Below are 23806 nucleotides of genomic sequence, written 5' to 3'. Positions count from 1 at the left end.
GCACATTCACGGAGACGTTGCCTTGCGCGTGGGGTTTTTTGGGATTAAACCCCCGTCGAGACGTCGCCTCGGGAAGGACCGCTTTTTGGAAGCTGGAATCTTCAGCGGGTCGTCGGAGCAATTGTCTGTGACAACTTCGTCCCAATAGCAATTCTCGTTTGGTGGATATGTCTATTCAAGGACAATCTCTGCATCATGTGTATGACATTGGTAGCTCAGGCACACTGCGCTATATATTTTTTTCAGAAGCGACCAGGCCACAAACGATAGCTCAACGAAGTGGCTTATCTTCTTGGTTCTTTCGGTAAAGTCACGTAGAAGGGAAATAATAGAATAATACAAATAAAACAATAAAATAATTCTCACGAAGTTTCGGCCACAACGCAAGCAGCCGTCGTGAGAATTATTTTATTGTTTTATTTGTATTTTATTATTTCCCGTGACTTTACCGAAAGAACCAAGAAATGACTCCCTGCAGTCACGAAAGCTTTAAATAGAAGTGGCTTATCACGTGGACATTTCTAGCAGCCGAATACTCTAAACGCACGTTTCTAAATGTCGAGGGGAAAACCCGGAGGACCCGGAGAGAAATCAACACGACCACAGAGAGAACATGCAGACTTCAAATATGCAGGTGTCAAAGTTGGGATTGAACCCGCGACCTCTTGTATACCAGGCGAGGTAGTCAACATCCCTCTGCCACGGCGCTCCCCAGCTTCAATAGGGCCCTCGCTATGCGCTGTATTGTATGTACATAGCATGTGGATAACATGCTAACATGTGGATAACATGTTACGGCTATTTACCCGTTGTTGCTGTTCATATGCCGCTTGCCGTTATAACACCGCTGCGTAGCTGTTCGTGGTTGTGCTGCTGTGTAACTCTCCGATGTGTTACCACGTGTTTGTGCTTATCTCTTATGTTTATATAAATACAGCGCCTGGCTCCAAGGCACGCTTTACAGCAATTATAAAAGTGTGCGTAAGATAATCGTGGTTGAGATGATAAAGAGTGGGGTTATCATGACTAAAAGTGGTGGTGCAGTTATGGTGACATTTATAAGAACAACAGGCGGGGGGGGGGGGTTAAGGAGGGTGTGTGTGTGTACGTAAAACTTCTTTCGTACCGTACGTATCCAACCGATGATCTGTTTGGGAATAGTTCTCGTGCATCTTCTTTCGCTCCGGGATCACCTCTCTACCCTCTGCACGAGCCGGATGAGGAGAACGGGGAAGCTGAATGGTTGAGGCAGATGGGATGGATGTTGCCAGTCTCGTTTCGGCATTGAAGGCATTGATCAAGGAGGGGTGCAACGATTCACTTCCCTCGGTGATTTAACTCAGTGCTGTGATTCATGGCTGTGACTGCATTCAATGGTGAATTATAATTATAATTGTATTATTTTATTATAATTATTACTTGAGCAATACGGTACATTTCGATTTAAAGCTTTCGTGACTGCAGGGATTCATCTTCTTGGTTATTTCGGTAAAGTCACGTGGAATGGAAGTAAATTATTATGTTTTATTTTTATTATTTTATTATTTCCATTCTACGTGACTTTACCGAAAGAACCAAGAAGATGAATACGGTACATGGCAGCGCCTCTAGTGGCTGCAGGAGGAATAGTTTCAAGTTTCATTTATTAGGTGGAGCCCTGTGAGCCCATGCGGCTCTTGAGTCCCGGGTGCAACCGCAACAAACAAAATATGAACAGAGAACATCTTAAAGCGACGACAAGCAACAGAAACATCCTGAATAAACCAGCAAATCTTCCAGAAAAAAAAAAACACCGTATCACAACGCTATGTGCAAAAATCCCAGTGAGATGCAACCCATTACATTGTTTTTTATGTATCATCTCGATACTGGCAAAAAAGGGTTCCATAGATGTAACTGCTCAACCCGGGCTATGAATACTCTGATGTTGGCAATCTCGTTGTGCTCTTCGCCTTTTGGGGTTCTCTGGGTCTCGCACTGGTGTTGAGACAAGGCCATAGAGGAGGCCGTTTCTAGTGCAGGCCAATCAGTTTCAAGGACGAAGCGCGCACATTAACAAGGCGCAGTTTGCGTGCACGTTTTGCCACAAGCGTGTGTGGTTAATGTAGACTTAATGATGCCTCGTGATGGATGTCTATTTGGTGTTTGAACATCTTAACACCTCCTGTGTTCTTGCGGGAAAGCGTAAAGCCAATTCTTTTTTTCAGCATATTGATGCTGGCAAAAAAGGGTCCCATAGATACAATATTTATGATAAAAAAAAAACATTGATTCATTCACACGAGATTAATAATCACTCTGAGTTGATACATCTACGCGTTATTCCACCCCTATGCAACGATCAGCAAAACCACCAATCACTGCTCCCACCATTATCACAACCACCTGCATACACACGTGTGTTGTGTAAGTTAAAATGCATGCCTTGATTGAAAAATTCGTAAGAGTGAAATACAACTTCTTCTTTACTTACTTCAAAGGACCAAAAACATGTTTTGTCAGCTTTAAATGAAATGTGTGAACCCCGCGAGAGGCGAAATCCGGTTGGGGGGTGCGGGGTGGGGGGTGCGGGGTGGGGGGGGATCAGCGTTGGCGACAAGACGGCGTTGCCTGTCAGCGTGAACCCCGCCTGCTCTGGTTGTAAAGAGGGGGTGGGGGGGTTGGAGGGGTGGGAGGATTGAGGGGGGGGGGGTTGGTGGGGGGGTGGTGTGGGGATTGGTGGGGTGGTGGGGGGAGGGTTGTGGGGTGATGGGGGGGTTGGTGGGGGGGTGGTGGAGGGGTGGTGGGGGGGTTGGTGGGGGGGGTGGAGGGGTGGTGGAGGGGTGGTGGGGGGGTGGGTGGGGGGTTGGTGGTGGAGTTGATGGGGGGGATGGTGAAGGGGGTCGTGGGGGGGGGACGCCGTCTTGCCCCTCGTTGCCGCCGCTTGATTGAGCGCCTTGTGCGCTGAGACCCGCGATGAGAGAGATAAAGTCACCCGCGGCCGTGTGCACACGGCGAGCGCTCGCGAGCGCCGTTTCGCCAATGCTGCTGCTGCTGCCGTGCCCTTACAGCCGATATCAGATCTCCGCTGATGTAGTCGGTTTCACCGCGCGGGCCTCTGTCCTCTTCACATCGTCTCGGTTACAAAGGACGCTCCGGTGCTCGGCTCTCGCTGCGCTTGATGATGATCCGGCTTTGACCGTCGCTGCTGTTGCACCTGATCCTCTCGCGAGACGGATGTCAGCGTGGTGGTGGTGTTTGTGGTTTTTACTCCCTTACGCTCCTTGCAATCGGAACCTTACCGCCCCCCCCCCCCCCCGGACGTGATTTTTCTGTTCGCCCCCCTTCCCCTCCAATCGATTCCCCATCGTCCCTGGGAGACACGAACAGCAGGACGGAGGTCGGCTCGAACCGCGACAATTTCAACACCCCTCCGACGTGCGGGTTTTTGGGATCCATCCCTCCTGCTCCCCCCCCCCCCCAGCTGGCAGACTCAAGGCCCCAGGTCACCGTTGCCAATCAAGCTCATGCTGGTGCCTTGGTTTCTCACCGCCTGGTCGCGCAGAATAACACTGGAAGCTGGAGGTGACGGCGAGACTTCGTAAGGAGATCAGACGGTGGCGAGTTGTTAGCTACCTCGTCTGGTATGCAGGAGGTCGTGGGTTCGATCCTGATCTTGACACCCGTGTATTTAGAGTTTGCATGTTCTCCCCGGTTTTTCCCCTCCACATTTAGAATCAACGCCACGCGTTTAGAGCATTTGGTTAATAGAAATGTGCACGTCCATAACCCACTAAGTTGAGCTATCGTTTGTGGCCAGGTCGCTTCTGAAAAAAAACAAAATAGTTCAGTGGGCCGAATCTGGTGTTTGTCAATAACCCAGAGTCCTCTTGCGCTGAGCACACGGGTTGTCATCATCATCATCAGCCACTATCTACAGGTGGGTGAAAGTATCCCCATATCGTCATCATTGCTCACCGTCCTGTGATGCAACACTCCACTCGGCTCCTGCTGCACGAGATTATGTTGTCACTGAAATCTCTGCAGTGGACGGACTTTGACTGCTAATCTGACGTTAGTCTTGACCTTATTTGTGATGTCTCCTACCCGTGCCCACGTACACTTCCTAAGGGCCTATGTTGTCTGATGTCTCTGACCTCCATATGTTCCCTAACACATGTGTCCGTTTCCCTGCCTACCATTGTAATGGCATTGCTTCTTTGCACACTTTCAGATGTTGTTCCATTTTCTTTTGTCAATGAATATTTTTTCTGATCCGTACGTCAAAGCCCGGGTTTAATGCACAACTTTAAATGAATAACCTTTTTCTTGAGACACAATGGCATGCTGCTTTTCATTGTCAAACATTTCATTGTCAACTTCATCTCGCCAAGAGCACTTCAAACCACTCTTGTCTGCCTCCTCATTGCATCATTTTTCTTTTTTTTCAGTCCAACTTGACAATAACTGCCCAAGGTATACATTTCCCATTGAGTTCCTCTGACAGCATTCTTCGATTGTTGAGCAAACTTATTGTGCCAAAATTGTGTTTTGTTCGTGCTTGAATTGTTATTTAGCCTCGCTTTGTTGAAGCCTTTTTTATTACGTTATTATCTCCATTGCTCGTCGCAATGACCGTGTCATCAGAAAGTCCGAGATGGTTAATTTTGTTCAATTGCCGGTTTTTCCCTTCCACAGTTAGAAACATGCATTGAGATTATTGAGATGATTTTGCTGCTATAAATTAGCACGTGATAAGCCACTTTGTTGAGCTATCATTTGTGGCCACGTCGTTTGTGAACAATAAGTTAATACATCAGTGAACTCTGCTTGGTCGGAGAAAGATCGTTTAGTTTTATTTCTAAGTTTTTAGGTGATTTTTTTACATTTCTTTTACTTTGCACTACTATCGGGTTTTTTGCACTGTTTGTTGTTGTAGCGTTCTTACCCCGTGCCCCAACTGAACATCTGTGAAAACGAGCTTTATAACTCATCGGATTCCTCCAGTACAAATACATATTCTGACTCTCGTTTTATCTTTTGCGCCTTCGCTTCTCAGAAATATTGTTGAGAAAACATCTGCAAAGGTCAGTTTCATTTATTTGGTATAGCCATGTGAGCCATTCGGCTCTTGAATCAGGTGCAACCGCAACAAACTAACAAAAAAACATCTTAAAGTGACTATGAGCAAACAAAAAAATCCAGGAAAAAACAGCAAAAAATGTTTCCAGAAAATCACCGTACACCAACGCTGTGTGCAAAAATCCCAGTGGGATGCAAGTCAAACAACAACAACCACAAGACAACTTAGATTAAAGCCATCATTCTAACTCCGTGCTACAACAAACAAACATGGCCAAACCAAATAAATGTTTCGAAATCACCAAAATAAAGCCATAAAAGCAATTTAACAGTGATCATAGGAACTGTGACCGAAATTTTACAATAAACGACATGAACAACATGTACCACTAAAACCCTGTAGCCATAGCTGGCTGCATGAGTCACTCCACAACAGCAGGAGCATCAGTAGGAGTATCAACATTTGTCAATGCACCTTTAAAGATCAGCACACTAAATCAAAACACAGGTCATACTTTGCAGCGGTCATCCGGAGCGAAACATTTTATTTTAGGCCACTGAATAGCAGTGGCAGCTAGGGGTGTACAACTCCTTTAGAGCAGTTTTGAGTGAAGATTTCATAGGTAATGATTCAAGTTGCAGGTTATTGGCGATAGCATTCCAGACCCTGGGGGCATCAATAGTAAAGGCCCTTCCTCCAGTATTTGTACGGCAATAGGGAATGTGAAGCTGGTAATTGAGCGAAGACCTTAGTTCAAATTTGTTCTTTGAAACAGAGAGGAGATCCAGCAAGTAGTCTGCGGATTTTTTTGTAAGTACTGTACATCGTGAATAAATAAGATCTGGTGCACAAGCCGTCGAACATTAAGAGATGTTAAGTTTGACCTAATGTAGAGATCACAGTGGTGAGTCCTATATGGGCAGTTCAATGCAAATCAATAACTTTGCAAAGGTGTCACCTTGTCTGACTCCCCTTTTTATACGTATTGTGGTACTTTCTTCATGCCAATCTCAGTGTATCTGTTAATGTTTCATAAATGTATTTTAACGTATTTAGAAGTATGTATTATTTAGGCTGAGTCTATTTCTACCCAGTCAAGTGCAACCTCTTAGTATGCAAGAGGCTTGGCCTCATGGCATATTGTGCGATAATCCAGACCGATAATTGAACATTAATGAAATAATAAGGCAGGTGGATGATGTTACTTGTGAGATTATTACGTAGCAATCAAGAGGTTTTGGGAACCTGATACTCGATTGCAAAAGATGCAAACGCTAATCTTTTTTATATAAATATTATGAATAAAATACGTAACATTACATATTTATTTTGAAGATTTTATACGAGACTATGTAAATTAAGCATAAGTGTGGCATTTCTAAACAGAGCAAAACAATATTTACATGTGCCACTTATTTCAGAGCCATCTCTTGTAATCTCATCACCGGCCCATCACACGCGTGCATATATGCAGACCCTTCATACAGTATATCATTCATTTTTACCCTCGTTTTGTTTACAATTTTGCAAGGTCTCCGCTGCACCCACTTGCAAGCTCAAGTTACGCGCACACTTGATGCGAGGAGGCTTTGGCCAAAAAAAAAAAAGATGAAACTTGCACATGCATTTTTAACACTTTCCCTGCCATTATCCGACTTGCTGGGCAACGAGCGGTTACGGGAAAGCGTTGTGCAAGTTTTCCTCTTGATCGCTATCGGCCGCAAGTAATTATTCGACGCTTTTAGCACGGCTAAGCGTTCCGTGCGCAGGAGGATTAAATATAAGTCGCGCTCAGCACTCCGAATGTTTATATGCTTTAAAAAGACAGAATAATGCGCCTGTTAAGAATGACGTTGAAGAAGTGTTTTCCTGGCGTGACGGAACGCACACTCGGGAGAAGTCGCGCTTCCCCCGAGCCACGGACGGGGTCAATACTTTTTGTAGGTATTGCGCGGTCGTGCCGTGTATCTCTCTACCTCTTTGCAACAACGGGCATTGTCCTGACAAGACAACCTCCCGCGCAAGTGGAGCGACATGCCGCGGACATCGAGCCGAAGAACGAGCGGCACAGCCGGGACAAGCGTGCACCAGGAGGGTTAATGGCCGTCTGAATCTGAGCCCCTTATTGATCCGTCACTAGTCTTCTTGTCGCCGTATCTGCCCTGAACTTCACAGACGATGCGGCAATTGGCTGAGAGCAGCCCGAGTGCCTGAACCGCTCATTAACACGCCACTCACCACTTTTATTGGTCTCACTTTGGCCAAATGTTGCTTCTTTACGAAAATATCTTTTTTTTTCCCCGATGAACTGTAACAGCCGGTGGGGCACGAGAAAATATCACGTTGAAAATATATTTATCTATCTATAAAAGTATCCCTTCTTTCGCACCATACACAGACAACCGTGCTAATCGAAGGTGCATAGATAATATCGCACACAATGCGAGTTTGATATTTGTTGCGTACACGATCGGTAAATGATGAACTGTGCAGGTATGAAAGTCACGTCGATTAAAGCAAAATGAAGAGTTGAAAACATCGAACAAATGTCCGTCCATTGAACACATGCAAACGTGGTGACCAGCAATTGGCTGACTCGGTGCAGGTTGAGCGAGCGGCTCACAATCAGAAAGTCGCGAGTTCAAATCCTGCCTGAGGGCTGACTCGGCCCGATAAAATACCGTAAGTACCACTGTGGGGAAGTCGACACCGGTTGCCCTATGGGTAGACTCGCTCCCGCCATAGGAATGTGTAATTTCCACCGCGAGCCCAAAGCCCTAAGCATGGGATGAGCACGGCCTCAATGCTCATTTGGACACGCAGTCACTGGGACTTCGACCTGCTGAAAGCTTTGACTATGAAATGTGAGAAAATAAATCACAACGTGCATTTATGGCGTATGTATGTAACGTAACATGTGCTCTTTCGTATGACTAATGCATAAGGCCCTTTTTAAAATTAAGCCGAACGTGACATCCCTCTCTGTGAATCCGTCGTATTCTTCAAGTGGGTCCCGACACCCAACCCTTGCGTTGAATATCCACGCCGACCCCCCAAAAAAAAAAATTGCGCACACTCGCGCACCGCGAAGGTGACATTGCGACGTAACATCGACGTCCGCTCACTTTCACAAACGGTGTGCATCTTAACCGCGCAGAAGGTGCGTGGTCGGAGCGTGAAATATTCTCGCGCCCCATCAACCCATGCGGCCCCGGTGCCGGCATCACGAGGACCCCAGAGCCTGGCACTGATGGGCTATACCCCCCCCCACCCCACACCACCACATCGAACGTGATACATCGCGTCTGCGTCGGCCGTTTGTTCGTTTTAATCCTAATAATGAAACCTTCACCTTTGCGTCTCGCAGAGATTTACTCGGGGGACAATAAGCTAAGTGTTTCTTTAACGTGTCCGTCGACATCGCGCTGTCCCTCGTGCGCATCGCCGCTCGCTCGCCTCCGCCGCGGTGACTCTGCCCCCTCGTCTCTTCCCCAGCATCGTCGGGCGAAGGACCCCCCGTCCACCCGTATAGCGGCCAGGGGCTCGGCAACCTGCCGATCCGGAATCTCGTGCGGCTCTTTAAGGACCGATTAAGTGACGTGATCTGTTAAGGGACCACCGTCTCGTATTCGCATTGCGGCTCTTAAATGTTGAGTTGCTTTTTTTTGCTTACCGAATCGCGCAAAAAAATATCTGCTCTTGATATTTTGGTTGCCCCACCACCACCACCAACAACAACCCTGGTCTAGCCACAACAGACTTTGTGTCAAGTGCTGTTAGCGAGCACCTATGAAGCATGGCACACGAGCGAGTGGTTGGCGAGCACCACACCCGGCCTTTGTCTCCCCAGTGGCGATGTTCACAATGTTTACCGGCATCGCACCAAGGTTTTCATTTGAGTCGACCTAGGCGAGGCCAGTGACCGGTTCACATAATCGTCACCGGTGTTGGCGGCCGCGAGCGGGAATCGAACTCGGGGCGGTCGCTTTCGCAGCGCGGCGATGCGCTCACCGTTGCGCCTCTGCAGAGCCATCCCGGCTTGGTGTGATGGCTCCATGAGCCGCGCTCGCCAGAGGTCGCAAACGGGTTTTGATTACTTACCCGTACTCGTACCCGGCCGCACCAGGGTCGCAAACGTGTACCCGTACCCGTACCCGGCCGTACCCGGGTATCGGGTACCTGATTGCGACCTCTGGGATGAAGCCATGTTGCAGGCGCGGGTGGGTTGAGTCTAGGAACTTGAATTGTGAGAAGAGACAAGACGTTGGGAATTGAGTGACAAACGGTTACTCACCAGTGACTCACGGCCTACCCGTACCCGTACCCGGCCGCACAAGGGTCGCAAACGGTTACCCGTTCCCGGCCGGGTACGGGTTGCCGGGGATCGGGTAGGGTACGAGTATCGGGTACCCGGTTGCGACCTCTGGCGCTCGCACACCCTGGGACCCGTCTGCTGAAAGAACCCCGTGAGTGAGTGGGTGAGTGGGCGAGCGAGCGAGTGGGTGGGCGAGCGAGCGAACGAACGGGAGAGCAGCTGCTCTAACCGGCTTGGCGTGGTATCGGCTAACTGGTCCCGGGGTGGCTTAAGGTCACCACGACCGTGACTCCTTTGGATAGTGTTTGTGCTGCATTGGGGGCATTCCTTATAGCCCATCCATCACGCCACTCACTCGCTAATCAGCACTTAATGGCTGCATTGTAAACAGAGCCAGCAAGTGCACATTTTATTGGATGTGCTGTGAATGTGGTTTTCCCTCTCCGCCGCCCACCAACACAACAACAAGAGCATGTTACCTGAAGGAGAAAATACAATTGCAGCGTTGCCATTTAGACTCTTTGTGGAAAGGTGGTAAATTACATTTGAACACTTTAGCCGTAGCTTCTTTCTGTTTTTCGTTTAAATGCTTTCGTCTTACGTTTCCCAATTTGATTTTCGGCGTCGTAAGCCCCAAAGGAAACCCGTTCGGAGACCTCGCAGATCAGCTCGCTGCTTCCATCGACCCCGTGCTAAGGGTGAACAGCCCGTGGAAGGGGATGTCACAGAACTACATTTTGTTGCCACCCCCATAAAGTGACCCTCGTTTGTCCACACACCCTTTGGGGGGTAGTGGGGGATGCGAGGCACAACTTTTACTCGCATTGCGCCGCCGCTGCGGAGAAATGTCCATTTGCGTGGCGGCCAGAGCGATGTTACCCTTGATTATATTATTCAGAGCTCGAATGCGGGTAAGTAAAGTGAAGCACTGTTACGTTTGAACAATTTACGGGAGTTGCTGTGCAGTCTCATTGACCTCATCGACGGAAGGGCAGTTCTTCTCGTCTGATCTCCCAAGCAAAGCATGATTGAGCACACAAGTACAGTGCCGCAAATAAGTTTTTATCCCTGCACCGTTCTCTGCTGCCCTCAACCCCCAAGCCTCTAACACCTGTTATGCACGGTGGTCACCCAACCAAAGCGCAATTCATGTTCAAGCCTGCTTGGCTGTCGAGATCGGGCACATTCCAGACGATTCGGTCAAAGGTTTTATATTATGTATATATATATATATATCTCTTAAATGTAATGGGAGGAATAAAATAATGACCAAAAATGTGTTTTTTCTCCAGGCCAGCGAAGGTCAAGAGGTCATTGTGGACGCTGCCGACGGTGCAATCACCTCTCGCCATCCCTTCCTGCTGCCCTCAGCTGTCGGGCAGTTGATTGCCGACCTAGAAGGTCACTTAGGCTCGAATTTTTACAACACCCCGAGAGAGGAACCCCCCCAGCCCACCCCAAAACCTTGAGAACTGTGAAGGGTGGAATTTCAGAATGGTTTGTAACGCTCCTTTAAATAAACAAAACCAAATCCGACACTCCTTTTTTAAGACTGACGCGTTTTGTGGGTTGGGGGGGTGGGTTGATTCCCCCCCCCCCCCCCCCGATTTCACGTAAACAAGTCTGCCCTCTACGGGTCGGCAAACGTTGAAGCGCCTTGGGAGTTCTCCCCTTCGAAGTCTCGTCCACCCGCTCGAAGGGAGCCCTGCTCCCCGTGCCCCAGAGGTCGCAAACGGGTTTTGATTCTTTACCCGTACCCGGCCGCACAAGGGTCGAAAATGGGTACCCGTACCCGGCCGGGTACAGGTAGCCGTATCCTACCCGTATCCGTACCCTACCCGAAATGAGTGACAAACGGTGACTCACCAGTGACTCGCGGCCTACCCGTACCCGGCCGCACCAGGGTACGGGTATCGGGTACCCGGTTGCGACCTCTGCCGTGCGCTCTCAACGAAGCCACCCACCCCTCCTCCTCGTCAGCAGCCGTGCGCGACCGCGGTGTAGCCGCGGAGGGCGGTTGGCGTTGTGAAGAATCGCATTTAAAAACAAACAAAAAACCAAGGCCCTCATTCACAATACGTTGGAGAACCCGAACCCCTCCCCCCCACCCCCTAGCTTTTTATTTTATACTTGAGATGCTTCAATGACGGCAAAGATATCGCATTCGTCGTCGTCGTCGTCATCATCAGTTTCCACATTTCTTTGGTGTCACGATTGGGTTAAGTAAATCGTCACAGAAACGTGCGTTTGGAGAATTTGGCCGCGAAAACATTTTCTCTCAATAAGCCACTTAGTTAGGCTATCATTTGTGGCCAGGTCGCTTCTGGAAAATAACGAATAGCTCTGGGCTTTACCTGGTAAAATAAAGAGTTTAGTTTTAGTTTATTTATGATTGGCTTACCTTTCCTATACTTTGCACTCCTATCATGTTTTTGTATTGTTTATTGTAACCCATCGGATGTCTCCAAGATAAATAACGATTCTCATTCTGGAGTTAGGCATAGACCCCATCAAGCGGAAGGGAGCTTGGGACCGAATTGTGTTGGACAGTCGTGTCAAAGGTAAAGGTGTGGCCCTGCAGTTTTTTTTCTGATGCCATTGCTGGTGGAAGGGAGACCTCACTCGGGAGAGACTTTCTCGAGGGTAATGTGGCCCACTCGTTCAAGCTGGCGAGGCGTATTTGAATAGGTGGAATTACCCACACTTTACCCCACCACACGCGACCTGCCGATCAATGGACTTGGTGTGACCCATCGACACTGCTTGGGTGCACAGAGGCGTGGTGGGTGTGATGTGGGTTGGAGCGTTTAAGAAACTAGCACTGTTGTTTCAACTGCCGTGCCGGCAGATCGAACCGGCGACCTCTGGGTTGCGAGTTCAATGTGCTCCCCATAACGCCACGAGACGATCATCTGACAGTGTTATTTATACGGCTCCCATTTCCAAAACGATCTTAGGACGTCTCGTCTTTTTCAGACAACTCACTGTAGATGCGCCCATAAATTAGCATTTGAAAAGCTTGGGTAACACAAATCTTTGGCCCTGCGATGCCACCTGCCCCCCCGTTTGCTTCCGCATTAGGCAAGTGACTCCACACAGTGTCCGATGATCGGCAAAAAGCATAGGAGCTGATTTATTCCAGTTCGTGCCAATGCCCTGCTGAGAATGTGCATTCCTACACAATTATCACGAACCTCACGCGGCCAACATTTCAAAGTTAATCTTGCTCCTTGCCAGCTGGCATTGTCATCGCCGAGCTTGCAAAAGTGTCCGGCGTGGTTACAGCAAGAACACCCGTGAGCTGAAGTTTCATTCAAGCTGGCGAAAAGTTATTCGGCGTCACTTGGACTGAAATATGGATTTTTAAAGTACGTTTTGTCTTTAGTTTTCGTTAGCTGTAACGACGCATTTAACAATTCTGGACACACCTCGAGGTAATTTTAACACATTTTAGCTCATATCGGCGGAAAACAAGAAAGCCAGTTCAGTAAAGAAAGGTATTCGGGATGTTGTTTGTCATTATTATAGTACGCAATTAGACACATTTACTTTCTTTCACGTTCATACTGGCATCCATTCAGAAAAGTTGTTGAAATATGTCTCTGTAGGAAGTTAAGTTTTTTTCAGGTTTCATTAGGTTCAAGGTCTGTGTGTTTTTCAGCATCTCAATGAAAGAGATTGGATTTCACCCTGCCCAGCAACTTTTTTTTTCCTTGCCTGTCTTCCACTCCTGTCTCTTTGTGAGTGAGCGTGCGTGCGCGAGTGAGTGTCTGCGCGAGCGAGCGTGTGTGCGTGCGGTGCGTGTGTGCGGTGCGTGCGAGCGAGCGAGCGCTGTTGCCCGTACGGAGTTTTTTTTTCCTCTCTCTCGATGTGGAACGGTGCAGAGGTGTCCGCTTACATCAGAAAGCGTCCTTCGCCCTACTTCCACCCTCCCCTCCCCGTCCTCCACTGCTAGCCCCCCCCCCCCGCCGCCACCAAGCTAGCCCGTCTTCTCACGAGCGTGCGAACGAGCAGAGGAGCCGTAACCCGCGGTTGGAAAAACCCCGCGTGCGTTTTTTGATGATCGTTCACAGAGCCACGCACAGTCGAGTCTCGTTCGTCCGGGCCGCTCTCGCTTCGCTAGGACTTAAGCGGTCAGGAGGCACGGGTTTGCCGGTGACACTTTCACCGCCTCTCCCCCCCCCCCCTAACTCTCTCTCTCGCCTCTCGCCCGCTTTCCTCTCCTTTTTAAACCCACGAGCGGCGGCGGCGGCGGTTTTAAATTCGTACCTGGACGAGTTTGTGTGCTCGGGACGCCGCGTGCATTTGAATCCCGCGTCAAAAAAGCCGTGCGTCTGAATACCTTTCAAGTTTCTCGTTAGAGTCGTTGTTGCTGTTGTTGTTCTAGACGCGCGTTGTTCTCACTATGTATTATATTTAATAACAATAATAGTGACGATTTTAAAGTATTGTCAATGTTTGTAAAGTTGTACTCTTGAATGGTTGTTGCCTTTGTCGCACGCAATTGAGGATTATATTTTGAGGGGGGGGGGTTATTGCCGCGTGATGTTTTCAAAGTTTGTTCAATCGTTGGTGGAATGTTTTCCATGCCCAAAAAAAATCCCCATTTGGCAAATAACCATCCATTTTCTTTGTTGAAAGGGAAACCTTCTGGTGAGTACACGGTTACAGACCGATTGAAGAAGATCGCAATTGCAACAACAAAAAAACCTTTCGGGGTGTAAGGGTCGAACGCAACGGACGGCGCAATCAGCCCGTCGAGCGATTATTTTTCGTGCAACTCCCGTTGTCTCTGTTCTAAAACTCGAATCCCCTCTGCCAGGCCTTGATGCAGCGCGTCACCATGCCCATGCTTTCACTCTTGTGCCTCCTGGGGGTTGCGATGCCGGCCGTCTCCAAGCCCGGATGCCACCCCTACCGTAAGCGAGACAACCTTGAACGCTCACGCACTCGCCCAGCCGGACCTACGGCAATTGCTTTATTTTGTTTGTAAATTAAAGAAAGCCGTCCCTTGGTGTGGAACAATCAGTTTCAAGGACAATGCATATATTATCATAGTGTGGGTTTTTTTGCATTTTGACTGCAAGTATTGTGGTTAATGCAGACATGAATCCTTATAAAAAAAGGTTTCAGTTTTGTTGCCAGAAAAAAGTGGAAAACCCCTATTATTCCGATTGAAGATTTGTTTTGTTTTTTAACCGGATGATGCCTTGTGATCGGACATCTCGATTGCGATGGTGTCCAGGGTACTTGACTACTTGCGACGATGATGACGCTCGCTATTCGATAACCACTTGTAACGCATACACGTTTGCGGGTAAAGAGGAGGACAATGAACGTGGTTTGGCGATTGCGAAGATGGCGATAATGATGCTTGTTGATGAGTGAGAATCCATTTACGCGATCTAACCCAAATATAAATATATGAAAATATATGAATATATATCTAACCCAAAAAAATCCCTCTATTGTGGATGATATTGGTCGCGAAAGCCCTACGTGTTAAACTGAGAGTGAGGATGTCTGAAAAACAAACTTGCACAACGTTGGTCACGCACCTGCAGACATTCGCAATGGACACGATGCGATGGCGACGACGACGATTCGTGATGCCAGTGATGACAGTGGCATTCGTGAACGCTCTTGTGATGCGTTCTTCACAGTGTTGTACGGGTGTATTACGAATGTCCGTGTGGTGGTCGCAATGTGGGCCACGCACTGCGCGACGCTCCTGAAAATCTGCGGTTGTATTGCTGGGCACGCGCATCACCTTTTGCCAATTGGTCTCTGAACATGACCTCGGAATTCCCTAGGTTGACTCGGCCTAAACCAAGGTACCTGCGCGCGTGTGTTGGTGCGTGCGTGGATGCGTGCATTTGGAGCGGTAGTGCTTGCTGTTCTACGACCCCGGAGACTCGAGTTCAATTCCCACCAGTGATGATTGTCTGAATCGGTCCTGGGCCACATCTAGGTCGCCTCAGCCTCAAATGAGTACCCGGTGCGACGTGTAAACGTCGCCGCTGGGGAGACGGAGGCGACGGGACGTGGTGCTGGCCACACACCCCCGTCGTTCATAGACAACACTTGACCCAACAGTCTGTTAAGGCTACACGGGGTCTCTTTGTCTTTGTCGTGCGTGCGTGTCCGCAACGTATTGGTGCGTGCGTTCCAGCGTTCGAGCTGGCGCTGCGTCGCGAGCGGGGCGCGTGCCTGGCGCGCGTGCACGCCTGCGTGGGGTTCTGCGAGTCGAGCGCGTTCCCCTCCAAGTACTCGGTGCTGCAGGCCAGCCACTACCGCCACAACATCACCTCGGTCGCGCAGTGCTGCACCATCCGGCGGCTCGAGAAGGTCAGCCGCACGCATTTTATTCTGGAGAGTGCCCCACTGATGGAAGGAGACTGCCTCTCTCTCTCGCCGATTTGTGCTCGTCAGAATGAGTGCGCTGTTTCGAGTGCAGAAATTATAGATTTTTTTCTCCTTTTTCCAGTTTAGTCAAATTTGAAAAGAACCCATTTGGAAACCTCGCAGAGTATTGCGCGCCCGTGTGTCACAGAATAGCCGCAGACGATATTTTTTGGAGTGCTCCTGAAAATTAATTTTTAAAATGCCTTTTTGCATCCTTTACGCAGTTATGGATGTCACACTTTCCCATACGCACCGCTATGAGATTGTCGCATGACGAACCGATTTTTTACATTCGTAAAGTGAACATTTGGCCAGCTTGAGTGCAAAACGAAAGTTAACTTGATGGGGCTTTTTTTGTGTGCAGTAGGTGCAAATCGCCAAGACCATCAGCTCGCTAAACTTGAGAGCTCAGTTTCATCACATGATGTTGAAATCTGGATTTCTACATAGGACATCTCAGAAATGTCGGCGAGCACGCTGAACTCTGAGCCACCCCACAGGAAAGTAATCGTGAAATTACCTCCCAGTGTTCTTGGTTCTTTCGGTAAAGTCACGTAGAAGGGAAATTATAAAATAATAAAAATAAAACGTACCGAAAGAACCAAGAATATGAATCCCTGCAGTCACTAAAGCTTTAAATCGAAATTTACCTTCCAATTGTTGTCAATGTGCCATCACCATGGCCAGCCAGGAGATTGCAGCAAAGCAAATGTGTCTCTCCCCGTAATATCTGCATGGAATCGAGTGTTGCCTCCTCGCACGTGTGCATTTTAGCCCGGGGCTCTGGTTGTCTCCCACATTGTATAAACATCGATCAATTGGTCGATTAGCACCTTTGTACGTAGAGGATCGCAGAGCTTGTGCAATTTTGGGCACCGGCTCCCCGCGTGGCTGCTTGCTGCTGCTGCTGCCTCCCCACGCTCTGTGTCTGCGATGCCTCCTCCCTCACCTTGGAGGGGTGAGCGGCTACTGCGCGGCGCTGCGCGTTCGGTATGAAATCGTCGAGCCGAGCGTCACCGTGTGTCGCACGCTCTTGCGCAGGTGCGAACGCGAGTGAAGTGCGGGGCGAGCAACCACGTGATGGAGGTGTTCACCGCCAAGGAGTGCCAGTGCGATGTGTGCCGGCGAGCGCGCTACTGACTCCACCTCCTTCTCCCGGCTCCCCCGAGCGAACGACGGCAAGCCAAGTACAGCAACTAGGACGAGGCGTGTTCACGGATACGCCGATTTACCGACTTACAAGAAAGGCATTTGAATTGTGAAGCCGGCGGCGACACACGCGTCGAGAGATGATCGTACATGCCAGTTGCGATCGGTCCGTGGTGACCTCTGCAGCCGGTCAATAGGAGGGCGCTCGATGGATTTACCGCAATGAGGTTAAAACAAAAAAAATCGACGTATTTTTTTTTAATAAAATTGCGGCGAACGGAATCGTGACAATTCGTGGAATCGATCGCACATTAATCATTAGTTTACTTTTGTATTCGTCGGGTGCGAGTGGAAACATCTATGCATTTGCTTCGTCTGTCTTGCAGTGGGGTAGCTCTCCGATGTTTCTTTGGGATGTACTGTAGTTGCTGAAGAAGCTCTCACAGCACGTGGAGCGAAACGTCGGACATCGTGGCACGCAAGAGGCGGTACACAACTGAGAAACCACATTGGGCAGCCACACAACAACACAGCCGCGATTACGTACGCAGTGGTCTGTGTTGGATATTTGGGCCAGTTAGTCATAATTCGTTTTTTTATCAGATTTTAATTAAACTCTGTAGAAAGGGCTCTGGGCATTTGCTCAATATTTCTCAAGACTAAATGGTCACGGTCACGCTCACGAATCCTCACGCTATACACAATCTGCATTACCTGCTACGATACTTTAGTTTATCCATCCTCGGGCAGATTTCAGTCGATTGAATTCTTCGAAATCTGTCATTGCAAGAATGTCATTATACGTGATGTATGCGAAGGCTTTATCTACGAACATATTTTTTTTTTATAAGTTCATACGTTAGTGGAATAAATGTGCTACGAGCGCTTATCTTCGATGGTAGTGTGGCCTCAGTGATGAATACTCGTGATGTTAATGGAATAAACACGGCTTGTAACCGCTGTTCCGCTTTGTACTGAAGTGTTTATTGAACGGCAGTGGAATGATTGCATACAGCAACCACGTGCCGGAGAGAACCCGATTTCTTTATTTAAGTTTGTGTCGCCGGCCCATCGTCCGCTCTGTCCGTGTCTCTCGCTCTCTCTCTCCCGCCGTGATCGACAGCAGGTCCATATTTAAAAGTCAAACAATATATTTATACCATTCCCGGGGACAGATTTACGTCAAAGTTTCGATGTGTCCTCATCCCATCTTACGTAGCGCTCACAACAAACAAACACGCCCGGTTGAGATTACCGGGGCGGGCAACGCTTCATCTCCAAAGTGCTCCTCCAGAGTCTTAGGGGGTGGGTGGGTGGTGGGTGGCAATTTGCGTCTCTGCAAGAGTGAGCAGAGGAGGCACCTCCACCGCATCGGCCAGTCTCAACCGGTCACCCAAATAACCAAGCCGCTCGATATATTACCCACTGACAATGGCACCTAAAGGGCGTTTTTTTTACACGCTTTCTTTTAATTCACTGTGTCTGTCTGTTGTCGTTTTTGTTGTATCCTCAAATCTTGTAACTCAATTTTAACCCACTTCCCAATGTGGTATCGACCGCGAACTTGGTATACTTATGTCATACTGATGACAATACTATATTCTATCATAAAACATTTTTGTTTTAACATTTTTTATGTTATATTTCGGCTTGGGTCTAATTGTCCATGGTCAACTGACGTTGGCTGTAATTGGCGACGGTCCCTTACGTTATGGCAAGCTTCGGGGCCACTTCCTGGAGTCGTGGAGTTCTGCCATTACTAGTACATTTCATAAAAACGTGTTTTAAAGAAAGTTTTTTTTAAAATATTACTTTTTTATTAGCTGCTAAATCCTCCTGCCCAAATCGCCACAGCTCACTACACTCCACGTACGATACCGTATTCAATTATTCAAATCGACTGTTACATTAAATGGAACCAATTGTATTGATTTCCGTGAGCCAATTAGTCAAGAGTCAATGCACATTACTTTAATTAGCATTGCTTTATTCGTATTAGCTTAACATTATGCAGCTACGCTCCATGGACACTTATCCGTATTCAGCTTTGCCAGTTCCGAACATTTCTTTCCGAAACTTATTTCTGAGCGTGGCCTCAGCGTCCAATCCCCGAGCCGGGATTGCATCACGTGTCCCCTCGCCGACAAGATGCATAAACTCCAACCTGGTAAGTTCAACCCCAACGTTGTGACGCAGTGGCAAGATTCAAAATCTCACTTGGCAACAGGTCGACTGCAACACGCTGCCGAGCGCACAATCACGCGAGCGATTCACCGGTTATTTCATTAGCTGCGTTCATTCTAAAGAGAGGCATTTTGGGCACGTAATATGACTTACATATGTATTTTGAGCCGGTTCCATTAGTTTTACCAACCAATATTTGAATTTACAACGCTAATACGTTTGTTGCACATTTTTTAAAAAAACGTGTTTTTATTTGTACAAAAAAAATGGTTCAGCAATATGATTTGATTGCAAACAATTTGCCATTTAAAATAATTGTTTAAAATTCCAAATAAATGGCCCCAATTTTGTTCCAACAATTTCCCCAAATCGCAAAATATCTCCTATATATATTTAAAAAATTCCATGGACACTCTAATATGCCCTTTGTTCTGTGCAGAAGAAAGGATGGGATAACGCAAGTGCACACAGCGTAATTATTATAAAACGAAATAATTGTTGTGAAAAAAGGCAGAACGTATGTCCCCATGTCCCATTCGTTCCCTCCGTCTGGCAAAGTAGTGCAAGGCAAGTTGTCAGGCATGACCCATTATGAAAAAAAAAATTGCGATAAATGTGGGCCCTTCCTACAAAACAAACAACAACAAAACTCCCCAAGGTAATGCGAGTGAGCAAAATAAAATAAATAAAAATCCCCTCCCCTGTTAAAAAAAAAAGCCACCTCTCATTCGTGCTGACATATTTTGTGAAGAGGCCCAGGAATCCCTTGAGTGTTTTTAAGCCGTGACTAGTGCTCATATATATATTTTTGCCGCTGTTATTTTTTTTCACAGTAATCTTTAACCCCCCGCCCCCCTCCACTGCTCGGTGCCATAACGCTCGTCCAGTGGTATATTTTTAGCGCTGGAATCTATACTATCGTGCGGTCCCTTCCTCGCGTCGGTCGCTTGGGTATGCGTCAGGTCAGTGGGACTTGCCTGCATTATACACAACCTTGACAGGCTGCTCAAAATCCGCACGCAAACGTCGACAAACTATTCTGAGTTCCCACCGCTCCCAGGTACAGTGCTCTCTCTCTCTCTGTTTCCCTCCTCCAATTTGCCCGCTTTTGAAGTGTTCCCCTTTCAGAGAAGAACTCAATCATCTCTGCCACTTTGTTGATGCACATTTTAAAACATACATTGTTTATTGGCATCGTTGGTTATCCCTTAATTCAGCAAGGATGCTGATTAAACACAATTATGTACTTTTGTTTCATTCCGTTTAAAACAAATCCACTCAAACATTGAACAGATGCAAATCTGCTGCCGAAAACAAGTGGTGAAAAATAAAAAAAAATTCTAGCATTTTCTGGTGTATGCCAATGAGTTTCAAAGACAATACAAATATAATAATCAGAGCATGTTTACACTATGAGATCTCTTTTACCAGTGGCAAAATATAATGGTAGGTTTTTACCCTTTTAACTGGTACAAAACTGACACCTTTATTCAAGGCATCATGTTTGCAATGACCACAACACAAGTAGTCAATAAAGCAAACAAAAAGAAGCAACTCTGATAAGGATAATAATATGCACTGTCCTTGAAGTTGATTGGCCCACACCCGAGACGGCTTTCTTTAGAGCCTAGTCCCCATTGGTGTAGGGCCAGATGACACCAGAAGGCGTGCAACTCAAAAACAGTGCAATATCAGAGTATTGAGAGTTCGGGGTAAACATTTACACTATGAGATCTCTTTTACCAGTGGCAAAATATAATGGTAGGTTTTTACCCTTTTAACTGGTACAAAACTGACACCTTTATTCAAGGCATCATGTTTGCAATGACCACAACACAAGTAGTCAATAAAGCAAACAAAAAGAAGCAACTCTGATAAGGATAATAATATGCACTGTCCTTGAAGTTGATTGGCCCACACCCGAGACGGCTTTCTTTAGAGCCTAGTCCCCATTGGTGTAGGGCCAGATGACACCAGAAGGCGTGCAAATCAAAAACAGTGCAATATCAGAGTATTGAGAGTTCGGGGTAAACATTTACACTATGAGATCTCTTTTACCAGTGGCAAAATATAATGGTAGGTTTTTACCCTTTTAACTGGTACAAAACTGACACCTTTATTCAAGGCATCATGTTTTGAGTTGCACGCCTTCTGGTGTCATCTGGCCCTACACCAATGGGGACTAGGCTCTAAAGAAAGCCGTCTCGGGTGTGGGTCAATCAACTTCAAGGACAGTGCATATTATTATCCTTATCAGAGTTGCTTCTTTTTGTTTGCTTTATTGACTACTTGTGTTGTGGTCATTGCAAACATGATGCCTTGAATAAAGGTGTCAGTTTTGTACCAGTTAAAAGGGTAAAAACCTACCATTATATTTTGCCACTGGTAAAAGAGATCTCATAGTGTAAATGTTTACCCCGAACTCTCAATACTCTGATATTGCACTGTTTTTGAGTTGCACGCCTTCTGGTGTCATCTGGCCCTACACCAATGGGGACTAGGCTCTAAAGAAAGCCGTCTCGGGTGTGGGCCAATCAACTTCAAGGACAGTGCATATTATTATCCTTATCAGAGTTGCTTCTTTTTGTTTGCTTTATTGACTACTTGTGTTGTGGTCATTGCAAACATGATGCCTTGAATAAAGGTGTCAGTTTTGTACCAGTTAAAAGGGTAAAAACCTACCATTAGAGCATGTTTATTTGCATGTTTTGTCACAAGTACAGCATGTGTGGTTAATGCAGACTTGATGCCTTGCAATAGGAATATATTCGGTGTTTGGACATCTGAACACCTGCTTTATTGCCAAAAAGGATTAAGCCTATTCTTAATGTTTCATAACTTTGATATTGGGGTGCCGTGGTGTGAAATCCCTCGCCTGGTATAAAGAACTCCATGGGTTCGATCCCGACCCTGACGCCTGCTATCTATTTGGAGTTTGCGTGTCTCTCCCCGTGGTCGCGTGGATTTTTCTCCGGGTCCTCCGGTTTTTCCCTCCACATTTAAAAGCATGCGTTTACATTATTTAGCTAATATATATTTCCACATAAGCCACTTCGTTATCAATTGTGGCCAGGTCGCTTCTGAAAAAGAGCTATAGAGCTCAGTGGGCCTTTTTTTGATATAATAAAATGAAGTTTAGTTTAATGGAAAAAAGGTCCCATAGATAAATAAAAAAAAAATTCTGTCGCAGGGGGGCAACTATACCCATATACCAACCACTTGACTTCAGAGCCTGAAACCGAGGTGCCTGTTTGACAGCACCGTCAACATCCGCACAATACGGGGGGGAAGACAAAGGTGGTCGAGAATGATGCAAGACGCCGTGCTGTTTGGCGGCCACCCCACTCCCACGGTCGCATTTCCGGCGACCTCACATAACATTTGTTCGCTGTGAGCACTTTGCCCCCCACCCACCCACCCACCCCCGTGCAGCCTATGCCGGCTATTTGGTAAGGGGCGGGATTGTCTCGATGAAGTATTGGGTCATCGGTGGAAAGCTCATTTGTTTGGAATGCAGTTGCTGTAGAATGTGCGCTGGGCACGTATGCAACGTGTGCGCTCGTCGGGAGGGGAAGGACGCCCCCCACCCCATAACCCCCCCATCCCCCTCGACATTGAATATGAAAACTGAGCACCAGTGCCAATCAATTGGCAAGGGTAGAGAGACTCACCCCTGCGGGGCAAGCCACGACTGCGTCTCTGTCACTCTCTGCCATCGCTGGAGGGTTTCGCGCCGTGCATCATTAAAAGCGGGCGGGCAAGCGGGCGGGCGGATTGAGTAGAAAGGAAGGAGAGAGAGAAAACGCTCGCTGCGAATTCGCCGTTGTCCATCACGGGCTCGGTGGACGCTGCCCCGCTCTGGGCTCGACGCCACTCGCGTCAATCGCGCGCAAATCTTTTTTTGTTTCGTGTTCAAATCGAGAATGCACCGGCGCGCCGCGCGTTTTTCTTGCTCCCGAATTTGCCACCGACAAAAAAAATTCACGCCCTCGGTGCACAAAATCCGCTGTTCGCTTCAAGCCTCTTAAAAAAGCCATCGAGTTTCCTGTCGAAATTCATGAACGTGCAATTATTTCATTTAAAAAATATATACGTTTAGATTCGCTAACATGAGGAAAATGCGGCTTATCGGAATAGTACAGTCTTAAGTTTGGTTTGGGCAATTAGGTTGGCCACCCAGGCTGCAAAGCCACGAAAAAGGGCATTGACATTAATAGCCTGTACCCGATTGTATCAACGCGTGACTACAATGGGTAAACACACGAGCCACATCACAGAAAACAAATGACAGCCAACAACAGTGGTGTTGTCACCAGACCGATTTCTTTCAAGGGGCACTGCATTTGTATTTCACCCTGGCCTTCGGCCCTGTCGCAGCTTTAGTTGAGAAACCAGATTACAAAACACAAACATCTTCGCCAAGGTGTACCAACGCACCATTCGATGTCCGTGGTTGGCTACGTACGACGTGCAACATACATACATACAAACCTCCGCCCCCCGCCAATTACGGAGGTGAGCAGACCGACCACGCCGCATAGAAATTAAATGTTTGTGGGGGTGCTGATTTATTTGCTGCGGCACGTATGAGTCTGTTTCTTTCCCCCGCAGCCCGGCGGTCTGGTCAACAGATGGCTTTAGCGGTCCCGCTGAACTGTGAAATGGTGCAGATGGCAGGTCTGCCGAACTGA

General features: G+C 47.6%; 1 protein-coding gene across 12 annotated transcripts in view; it reads left to right on the top strand.

Moving 5' to 3' along the window:
- Positions 1–17892, top strand: part of GPHA2 (glycoprotein hormone subunit alpha 2) — a 41007-nt gene extending 23115 nt beyond the window's left edge. For 3 of the 12 annotated variants that reach the window (XM_078602361.1, XM_078602359.1, XM_078602367.1), the window contains exons 2-4: positions 14200–14296; positions 15550–15725; positions 16824–17892. In XM_078602361.1, coding sequence (XP_078458487.1) covers positions 14206–14296; positions 15550–15725; positions 16824–16922 — 366 coding nt within the window. In that variant the 5' untranslated portion in view covers positions 14200–14205 and the 3' untranslated portion in view covers positions 16923–17892. Of the gene's footprint in view, positions 1–5041; positions 5067–10669; positions 10779–13318; positions 13706–14199; positions 14297–15549; positions 15726–16823 lie in introns of those variants that run through there. The other 9 variants (XR_013586213.1, XM_078602369.1, XM_078602363.1 and 6 more) reach the window with 9 other exon arrangements.
- The last annotated feature ends 5914 nt before the right edge of the window (positions 17893–23806 follow it).

This window comes from Lampetra planeri, chromosome 18 (genome assembly GCF_965212315.1).
Source record: "Lampetra planeri chromosome 18, kcLamPlan1.2.h2, whole genome shotgun sequence".
In the NCBI taxonomy this organism is placed as follows: domain Eukaryota; kingdom Metazoa; phylum Chordata; class Hyperoartia; order Petromyzontiformes; family Petromyzontidae; genus Lampetra; species Lampetra planeri.
Note: the sequence above shows the minus strand (reverse complement) of the source record. Positions and strands in the feature narration are given on the sequence as shown.